The sequence below is a fragment of the Carlito syrichta genome, unplaced genomic scaffold, assembly GCF_000164805.1.
Source record: "Carlito syrichta isolate Samal-C Ts95f unplaced genomic scaffold, Tarsius_syrichta-2.0.1 Scaffold309885, whole genome shotgun sequence".
NCBI classification, from domain to species: Eukaryota; Metazoa; Chordata; class Mammalia; order Primates; family Tarsiidae; genus Carlito; species Carlito syrichta.
The window spans coordinates 164,643-175,428 of NW_007253981.1; the positions used below are offsets into that span (position 1 = coordinate 164,643).

At 43.2% G+C, this 10,786-nt stretch overlaps 1 protein-coding gene across 1 annotated transcript in view; it reads left to right on the plus strand.

Annotated features, from left to right (window-relative positions):
* QRICH1 (glutamine rich 1) overlaps positions 1–10,786 on the plus strand; it is a 58,440-nt gene that overhangs the window by 43,341 nt on the left and 4,313 nt on the right. Inside the window, exons 4-6 of the mRNA XM_021717630.1 lie at positions 4,503–4,680; positions 5,695–5,849; positions 7,131–7,245. Of these exons, the coding sequence (XP_021573305.1) occupies positions 4,503–4,680; positions 5,695–5,849; positions 7,131–7,245 (448 nt within the window). The remainder of the gene's footprint in view (positions 1–4,502; positions 4,681–5,694; positions 5,850–7,130; positions 7,246–10,786) is intronic.

A 10,786-nucleotide genomic window follows, 5' to 3' on the forward strand; every position in this document is an offset into this window, starting at 1 on the left:
TTTTGGAAAAACTGTTTGATTCCTTGATTAGCCAATGGAATCAAGGGAAAAACTGGCACCAGGGATTTTCTTCACATCACTGTAAATTAAATCAACTTATTTTTCCAGACTGTAATTTAATGCATTTCTATATTTCTGGACCTAATACAAAGCTTTGCACCCATGTTTGTTGAATTAGTGAATAAGAAACTCGGGCTTTGGTATGATTTAAAGAGATTGTTTGCCATTTCTCAGTTTTCAGTCTAAGCACATTGTTTTTTTGTTTGTTTGTTTTTTGAGTTGGAGTCTCACTCTGTCGCCCAGACTGGAATGCAGTGACACGCTCACGGCCACCGCAGCCTTGACCTGCTGGGCTCAGGTGATCCTTCTGCCTCAGCTTTCCAAGTAGCTGGAACTACAGATGTATGCCACCACTTCCGGCTAAATTTTTTATTTATTGTAGAGATGAGATCTTGCCTAGTTGCCCGGGCTTTTCTCGAACCTGTGGGCTCAGGCAATCCTCTCAACTCGGCCTCCCAAAGTGCTGGGATTATAGACGTGAGCCACCATGCCCGGCCTAGGCCTAAGCACATTCTTTGAAGACATAGGGTAACTAAGTTTTAAGTTTTAACCTTGGAATTTTAATATTTGATAGTATAAAGTTCTCTTTAGATTCCTTAAGATTAGGTGGTAAGTAACCTGTTTATATAAACACTTACTAAAAGTTTTTGTTGATCTCATTAATACAAGTAACCATGAAGTCTGGGGTAGACTTTACAAAGGAGGGAGGGTTGCTCTTGTTGTTACAGAATATGAAAACTGGTTTATTGGGCATCAGCTGTAGATCTTGGTTAGAACTCCACGTAGTCAGCCGGGCTCGGTGGCTCAGCCTGTAATCCTGTGCCTTTGGGAGACTGAGGTGAGTGGATTGCCTGAGCCTGCAGGTTCGAGACCCGCCTGGGCAGCGAGACCTCATCTCTACAATAAATCAAAAAATCAGCTGGGCGTGATAGCGCATGCCTGTAATTCCGGCTACTTGGAAGGCTGAGGCGGAAGGATCGCCAGAGCCCAGCAGGTCGAGTCTGCGGTGGCCGGGAGCAGCCACTGCACTCCAGTCTGGGCAACAGAGTGAGACTCCAACTCAAAAATAAATAAATAAATAAAATAAATAAAAAGTAATTGAAAAATTTAAAAAACAAACAAAAAAATAAAACCAAAAGACCTCCACGTAGTCAAAACAAGTTGTGGGCCTAACTTTATGCAAAGGTTTTACAACACTTTTCTTTCCTGTCTGTTTATATAAAACCCTTTGCCAGAGTTCTTGTTAGGGGGAAAAGAATATTCGTGAATTTTTCTTCCATATAGAAATGTTATAAAACAGAAAAATAGAAAGTTATTTTAACATTCATGCATTCACTTTTTATTATAGTATTATTTTTTCTTTTAAGAGATGGGGTTTCATTCTATCACCCAGGCTGGAGTGCAGTGCAGTGGTATGGATCATGACTCACTGCAGCCTCGACCTCTTGGGCTCAGGTAATCTTTCACCTTAGGCTCCAGAATAGCTGGGACTACAGGCATGTGCCACCATGTCTGGCTAATTTTTAAAATTTTATATAGAGATGAGATCTTACTATGTTTCCCATGCTGGTCTCAAACTCTTGACCTCCCAAAGTGCTGGAATTACAGGCGTGAGCCATTGTGCCTAGCCGTTTTATTATAGTTTGACAGCGGCAAAATCAGGTTTATTTACATGGTTATCTTTATACTTATTCTACATTATTGAGTCTTGCTACATAATATAAAAAATACTATATTACTTTATCCTCCTGTTCAATAATGTACCTTGTTTGGGTTTTTTTTCCTTAAATAAGAGGGACTGGCAGATCACGATTCCCAGGCATCCTGCAAAGTAGGTGGGTCACCTTAGGGGCCACCTTTACTGGTTCAAAAATTCATCTCACATTAGTAATAAGCATCTGGACGTCACCCCAAGTCATTATTTTCCTTACTCATAAGTTTAAGGCATAGTAATGTATCTTAGTCTAAGCTAGCAATATATTTTTATTTGTTGGTGACCAAATTTGTATATCATATATAAATTATTTTGCCTTCAATATGAATGACTTTTGACATTCCTCAGCCTTTTGGGTAAGGGAGGTAGTCCCTGGCATGGGGGATTGCTCAAGAGGATTTGTTCAGAGAATGTAGGAAAGTGAGACCCAAGAACCTATGCTTGGTATAAGTGATGGTATCTGTCCAAACCTTTGGGAATTGTAGTTGAGCCTTACAGACATTCTGTACCTCTTGTCTGCATGGCTTGGCTGTTGGACCATTGATGGTGCCTTCCTTTGGAGGCAGGAAGCTAGTATAATGTCTCCTATCTTCATAAAATGGGTTATATTGTTGTGAGACAAAAGAATTTTATTTCAGAAGAAAAATGAAGAACGTAGAACCTTATAACTGGAGAAGCCATACAGATTCTCAAGTCTTAACTTCTCATTTTTACAGTAGTGTAGGAGAGGACACCACTTGTTTGTTGTCTTTTTTTTTTTTCCTTCCAAGTGTTGGTCCTCAATTATGTTTGGACATTTGAATCACCAAGGGAACTTTTAATAGTACTGATGACAAGACCAATTAAATCAGTCTCTGAGGATAAGGCCCAGGTATGGGTATTTTTACTTTTTTGAGTCAGGGTCTTGCTCTGTTGCCCAGGTTGGAATGCAGTGGCACTATCACAGCTCATTGCAGTATTGACCTCCTGGGCTCAGGCAATCATTCAGCCTCAGCCTCCTGAGTAGCTGGGACTACAGGTACATGCCACGACATCTCACTAATTTTTAATTTGAGGGGGAGACGAGGTCTCACTATGCTGTCCAGGCTGGTCTTGAACTTCTGGGCTCAAGCAGTCCTCCTGCCTTCTCCCAAAGTGCTGGGATTACAGGCATGAGAATCAAGGCTTGCCAAAGTAGATATTTTTAAAAAGCAGTTCAGATAATTTGGGGGGAGGTGGTCAGAGTCTCACTCTGTTTCCCAGACTGGAGTGCAGTGGCATACTCGTGGCCACTGCAGCCTTGATCTGCTGGGCTCAGGTGATCCTTCCACCTCAGCCTTCCAAGTAGTGGAATTACAGGTACGCACCACCACCCCCAGCTTATTTATTTATTTTATTTATTTATATAGTTGGTTTGTTAGTTTTTTTCAAGTTGGAGTCTCACTCTTGTCGCCCAGGCTAGAGCGCAGTGGCATGCTCACGGCCACTGCAGCCTTGACTTACTGGGCTTAGGTGATCCTTCTGCCTCAGCCTTCCAAGTAGCTGGAACTACAGACACATGCCACCACGCCCCGCTAGTTTTTTTGACTTACTGTAGAGACGAGGTCCCACCAGGTTGCTCAGACTTGTCTTGAACCCCTGGGCTCAGGCAGTCCTCTTGCCTCAGCCTTCCAAAGTCCTGGGATTACAGGCTGAGCCACTGGACCCGGCCCCCAGACATTTTCAGTCAGAATTTGCAGTTTAGTGAAGTTCCCTTGACCAGGTGTGATGGCTCACACCTGTAATCCCAGCACTTTGGGAGGCAGAGGCAGGAGGATTGCCTGAGCCCAGGGGTTCGAGACCAGCCTGGACAACTTGGTGAGACTTCGTCTCTACTATAAATTAAGAAAAAGTACCTGAGCACTGTGGCGCATGTCTGTAGTTCAAGCTACTTTTTAAAAGGCTGAGGCAGAAAGATTGCCTGAGCCCAGCAGGTCGAGGCTGCTGTGACCATGAGCGTACCACTGCACTCCAGCCTGGGTGATAGAAACTCTAACTCAAAAATAAATAAATAAAAATAAATAAAGTTCCCAAGTGATTTATTTATTTGCACATTAAAGATCAAGGGAGCAATGCTTTGAGCCAGTAGTCGTCAGTGGTGACTAGCCATTAGAATTACATTTTTACTTGGGGAATTTTAAAAAGTCTGATACCCAGTCTTTCTCTCCCAGAAAGATTCTGAGGTAAGCCTGAGTATTGATGTTTTTAAACAAGAGATTCCACCAAGGCTGAGAAGCACTGCGCTAGCCCAGTTGCAGTGTTGCTTTTGCTGTCCCTGGGGTAAGAACTCCATAGATTCTTAAAAGTAGGACAACAAGGAGAAGAGAGATTTTTTTTTTTGAGTTGGAGTCTCACTCAGTCACCCAGACTGGAGTGCAGTGGCCGCTCCTGACCACCGCATTCTCGACCTGCAGGGCCCCAGTGATCTTTCCGCCTCAGCCTTCCAAGTAGCTACCACGCCCGGCTAATTTTTTTGATATATTGTAGAGATGAGGTCTCGCCACGTTACCCAGGTGGGTCTTGAACCCGTGGGCTCAGGCAGTTCACTCACCTCGGCCTCCCAAAGCACGGGATTACAGGCTGAGCCACTGAGCCCGGTCGAGATTTTTTTAAAAATTAAACTAGCTATAAGTAACATTTTTCTGGCAGTTTTTCAGAAGGACCTAATGCAAAACAGTATTGACACATTTTGATTGTTTCTCTCTCATAGGCTCAAACTGTCCAGGTTGCTGAAGTTGAATCGCAGTCACAGCCACAGCCTTCTCCAGAACTTCTGCTTCCAAATTCTTTGAAGCCAGAAGAAGGACTTGAAGTATGGAAAAACTGGGCCCAGACCAAGAACGCTGAACTAGAAAAGGATGCTCAGAACAGATTGGCACCCATTGGGAGTGAGTGTTTGGGAAGGAAAATGGGCTCTGTGTAAAATGCATTGGTTGCCGTAGCAACAGAAGGACTGAATGGCAGGAAAATGGTGTCTCCTGGATCTAGGGACTAGAGAGCAGCATATCACATAGTATGTTGAATTCATTACTAGCAACAAGCAGGTCTGATCCTGTGCAAAATGAGCAGGACTTGTGGGTTTTGCCCAAGACCAGACATTTTTGGACATTTTATGGAGTTGATCTAGCAGGCCTGGGCAGAGTGGCTTCTGGGAGGAAATAGGAACCAGTGAATGTGCTCTCAGTGCCCTTCTTCCTGGGCATTAGGCTCATATGCTTGCTTATGTAACAGAGGGTAGATTATGCTTTTTTCTGCTTTTATTTCTTGGTCCTTATAATAATTTTAGAGATATGTGTGGTGGGAAGATTATGGAACGGAAGCCTTTGGTATAATGGAGCATGTATGATTACTACCTTAATAGGCCAATTGTAAACATTGATACAAGTGACCTTTTTCTCCTCTCTCTTTTCTTTCTTTCTTTTTTTTTTTTTGAGTTGGAGTCTTACTCTGTCACTCAGACTGGAGTGCAGTGGCCATTCTCGGCCACTGCAGTCTCGACCTACTGGGCTCCGGTGATCCTTCCACCTCAGCCTTCCAAGTAGCTGGAACTATAGACACATGCTACCATGCCCGGCTAGTTTTTGTGATTTATTGTAGAGATGAGGTCTCACCAAGTTGCCTAGGCTGGTCTCGAACCCCTGGGCTCAGGCAATCCTCTAATCTCAGCCTCTCAAAATGCTGGGATTACAGACTGAGCCCCCACGCCCAGCCGAATTTTTAGAATTTTTTGTAGAGACAGGGTCTTACTGTGTTTCCCAATCTGGTCTCAAACTCCTAGACCATTTCTATTCTAGCATCCTGATGGACAGTGTCTACTGTGAGCCTTCCTTTCAGGAGAATCGGCAGCCATTAAAGAGACGACAATTGCCAGAGCTTTCATTCACTTTGGGCTTCTGTTGCAGGGCGCCAACTGCTGCGATTCCAGGAAGATCTCATTTCCTCTGCTGTGGCTGAGTTGAATTATGGTCTCTGTTTAATGACACGGGAAGCTCGAAATGGAGAAGGTGAACCTTATGATCCAGATGTGCTCTACTATATTTTCCTGTGTATTCAAAAGGTAGGAAACAGATCTCCACAGGAATATATTTGAACTATGTTCTCATTGGATGTTTCCTGGTTAAGTTATTAAAATGATAAAAAAGAGATTAGAATAAGGAAGTTATTTTTCAGCTGCATAGAGGACTTTTTTTTTTTTTTGCTTTTGTTTTTTGAGTTGGGTCTCATTCTGTTGCCCAGGCTGGCATGATGTGGCATGATCACGGTTCATGGCAGCCTCAATCTCCTGGGCTCAGGTGGTCCCTCCACCTCAGCATCCTGAGTAGCTGAAACTACAAGTATGTAGCGGCACTCCTGGCTAATTTTTTGAATTTTTGTATACACAAGGTTTTACTGTGTTGCCCAAGCTGGCCTCAAACTCCTGGTCTCAAGCAGTCCACCCATCTCAGCCTCCCAAAGTGCTGGGATTACAGGCATGAGCCACCATGCCCAGCCAAGTTTTAAAATTCGCCTCCCTCCCCCTTTTTTTTTAAAGTCAGGGTCTCGCTCTGTCACCCAAGCTGGACTGCCGTGCAGTGGCATGGATCACAGCAGCTTCAACCTCCTGGGTGATACTTCCACCTCTGCCTCCTGAGTAGTAGGGACTACAGGTACATGCCACTATGCACAGTTAATTAAAAAAAATTTTTTTTGTAGAGATGTGGTGAAGCATAACAGAAACTTGTAGACTGGCAGTTTGGGAGAGCATAGGTGGATTTCTTAGTGTTTCAAGACTCTTGAGGAGTAACCCATAGTATGATAGATCAGGACTTGATAATTGAGACTTACTCTTGTCTGATTCTTAGAAGTCTGCTTCCTAATTTGTTCTCTTTTATGCCGGCTGTAATGTAGCCATATGAATTGCTTTAACATGCTCTGTCTCATCTCATGCTCTTCCCAGTCCTGGAAAACAGAAAACAATCGTCTTTATTCACAGACCAGGAAACTGAACCCCAGAAGTTAAAAGACCTGCATGTATTATTTAAATTACACAACATCTAATGAAAGGCTGATCCAAGAGGCTATTCATGATTTTTGCTACCACAAGACATTGCCTAGGTGGAATAGCATTTATAACATCTATCTTATTGACACAACTATGAAGAATGTTATGAGAATCAGTTTGCATGATCCAAAGCATATTATGGAAATGTCACATGCTGGAGAGTTTTGATCTGGTGCCTTGGTTTGTTGACCAGAGGATGGGTAGGGAAAGGTGGTAGTACTGGTAGAAAAATACATTTGTTTCCCCTGAAAGCCTTGCTTAGGAGACCACCGGTAACTTATATTGTTTTTCTTTCAGTATCTTTTCGAAAACGGAAGAGTTGATGACATATTTTCTGATCTTTATTATGTTCGGTTCACGGAGTGGCTACATGAAGTTCTGAAGGATGTTCAGCCCCGGGTTACTCCACTTGGTAAGAACCTCTGTTGTCTTTGGATTTCTTTCTCACTTGGATTTCCAAAAGATTGACAGTTTCTGGGATTATTGTTGTTTTTTAAGACTTTATTTTTTAGAGAAATTTTAAGTTTCCAAAAATATTTATCAGGAAATACAGGAAATTCCCATATATCTCCTCACATACAGTTTCATCTATCATTGACATGTTGCATTCATGTAACACATTTGTTACAATTGATGACCTAATATTGATACATTATTAACTATAGTTCATAGTGTACATTAGGGTTCACTCATTGTGTTGTACTTTTTATGGGTTTTGATAAATGCATGATGACATATATCTTCATTATGCTGTCATACAGAATGTTTCATTGCCCTGAAAATCTTGTTCCCCACCTATTTATCTGTCCTTCCCTTCTTCCCCCTGACTCTCTGACAGCCACTGATCTTTTTATTGTCTCCATAGTTTTGGCTTTTCCAGAATGTCATATAGTTGGAATAACTTGGTATGTAGCCTTTTCAGATTGTCTTCCTTTACTTAGCAGTATGCATTTAAGGTTCCTCTGTGTCTTTTTCTTGGCTTCATCATTTTTTTTTAATCACTGAATTATATTCCATTGTTTGGTTATACCACGGTTTTTTAATCCATTCATCTATCAAAGGACTTATTATCTTGGTTGCCTCCAAGTTATGAATGAAGCAGCTACAAACATTTGTGTACAGGTTTTTGGCAAAAGAATAGATGAACAAATCAATGTAACAGGATAGAGAACTCAGAAATAGAGGCAAACAAATATATTTAGTGAAGAAAGGATAATCTTTTCAACAGGAGGTGCTGGCACAAGTGGACATTCACATACAAAAAAATGAATCTAGATACAGACTTGACACCTTCCACAAAAATAACTGAAAATGGATCTAACATACAAACCATAAAACTCTTAGACGATAACAAGAGAAAATCTAAGTGACCTTAGGTTTAGTGATGATTTTTAAGATGCATCACAAAAAGTGTAATCTATGAAATAAAAGATTGGTAAGTTGAACTCCCTAATGGTGTTGAGAAGAGAGTAAACTTAGGGAAATACAGCAGAGTGGGTAGGTGGCAGAGTTATCCCAGAGAAGTAGAGCATGCCAGAGTGTGCCTGGAATTGCTGTTAGGAGATGGACATTCCTAAAGAGGACTGTCTTCTGCTTATCCTACGTCTTGGGAATTTCAGGTATGTCTGAGCAGGAAATATTTTCCCATTGTCACTGAGCCACAAATAGCCTAAGGTAGAGAAAAACAGAGCCATAAATGCCTTGAAGAGATGAAAGTGGCCTGGGCCCAGGGGTTTGAGATCAGCCTGGGCAACTTGGTGAGACCTTGTCTCTAACACATCAAAGAATTAGCCAGGCGTGGTGGTACACACCTGTAGTTCCAGTTACTTGGAAGGCTGACGTGGAAGGATCGCCAGAACCCTGCAGGTCGACACTGTGGTAGCCATGAGCATGCCACTGCACTCCAGCTTGGGCAACAGATTGAGACTCTGACTCAAAAGGAAAAAAAAAAAGAGATGAAAGTGCATTAGTGTAGTTAGGTGGTCAGCGTTGCCAAGAACTGACAAAAAGAGAGTATTGGGCGGAATGTTCCTTCTTCTATTTCCAGGAAATAAGCACCCCCACTGCCTGCCTGGAGAATCCTGAAACTCTACAGGAGAATATTGGTGTCTGCTGCTGTCTCACCATACCCCCAGTATATAAACACTTTCACATTGACTGAATTGAGTACATGAAGGATGCTTGGTATCAAACCAAGTGTCATCTTCTTTTGGTGTAGACCTGACCAGGGTTCTTATTCAAACAAGTGACAATTACCCCTGCCTAGCTCTCGGTTTATTTATGAACCAGGGTTTTACAATAACACCTGCTGTGGGTGGAAACGTGTAATAGTTCACATATTGGCCGGGTACACCTGTAATCCCAGCTACTCAGAAGGCAGAGGGAAGAGAATCACATGAGGCCAGAAGTTCAAGTCCGTCCTGGGCAACGTGAGACCTCATCTCTAAAAATAAATTTTATGAAGTTAGGTAGGGCCAGGCTGAGTGGCTTAGCCTGTAACCCTGCGCTTTGGGAGGCTGAGGTTAGTGGATTGCCTGAGCCCGCGGGTTCAAGACCCACCTGGGCAACTTGGTGAGAACTCTTCTCTACAATAAATCAAAAAATTAGCCGGGTGGGGTAGCGTGCGCCTGTAGTTCCAGCTACTTGGAAGGCTGAGGTAGAAGGATCACCGGAGCCCAGCAGGTCGAGGCTGTGGTGGCTGGGAGTGGCCACTACACTCTAGTCTGGGCGACAGAGTGAGACTTCAACTCAAAAAAAGAAAAAAAGGAATAAAAAAGAAGAAGAAGTTAGGTAGGTGTGGGCAACCCCCTTGGGCCCCCTCCCACTGTGGAAACTTTTCTGTTATCTCAATAAATCTTGTTTATTACCTGAGCCTGTGGGTTCGAGACCCGCCTGGACTTCTTGGTGAGACCTCATCTCTACAATAAAATAAGAAATTAGCTAGGCATGGTAGCGCGTGCCTGTAGTTCCAGCTACTTGGAAGGCTGAGGCGGAAGGATCGCCGGAGCCCAGCAGGTCGAGGCTGCGGTGGCCAGGAGCGGCCACTGCACTCCAGTCTGGGTGACAGAGTGAGACTCCAACTCAAAAAAACTAAATAAATAAAAATAAACAAATAAATCCTGCTTTCTCACTTAAAAAAAAAAAAAGTTAGCTATGTGTGGTGGCACATGCTTGTACTCCCAGCTACTTGGGAGGCTAAGGTAGGAGGATCACTTGAGCCCAGAAACTCGAGGCTACAGTGAGCTATGATCATGCCACTGCACTCTACACTAAGTGACACAGTGAGATCTCATCTCTTAAAAAACACACACACAAATAACAGTCTTCCCTTTATCCAGAGAAGAGATGAGAATGGGCTTGCTTTCTGGAACTGGTAGACTTGAAAGAAGGTTTGATAAAGGCACACAGAGGCATGCATACCAGTTCTTTGGCCTCTGGACACCTTTGAAAGTATGATGCAGGCTCTGTGCCCTCTCAGAGAAGTATGCGTATATACAGAGTTTGGTTTATAGTTTTTAGGTATTTCATTCTCCTTAAGGGTAGTCATTTAGCCCTGTATTAGTCTTGAATTAGAGGAAGACTTTGTTAAGTAACAACAATCATATGATACAGTGGTTCTCAAAGTGCAGAGCAGCAGCTACAGCATTACCTTGGAATTTGTTAGAAATGCTCATTATCAGCTGGGCTCGGTGGCTCAGCCTGTAATCCCGCGCCTTTGGGAGGCTGAGGTGAGTGGATTGCCTGAGCCCGCGGGTTCGAGATCCACCTGGGCAACTTGGCGAGACCTCATCTCTACAATAAAATAAAAAATTAGCTGGGTGTTGTAGCGCACGCCTGTAGTTCCAGCTACTTGGAAGGCTGAGGCGGAAGGATTGCTAGAGCCCAGCAGGTCTAGGCTGCGGTGGCCAGGAGCGGCCACTGCACTTCAGTCTGGGTGACAGAATGAGACTCCA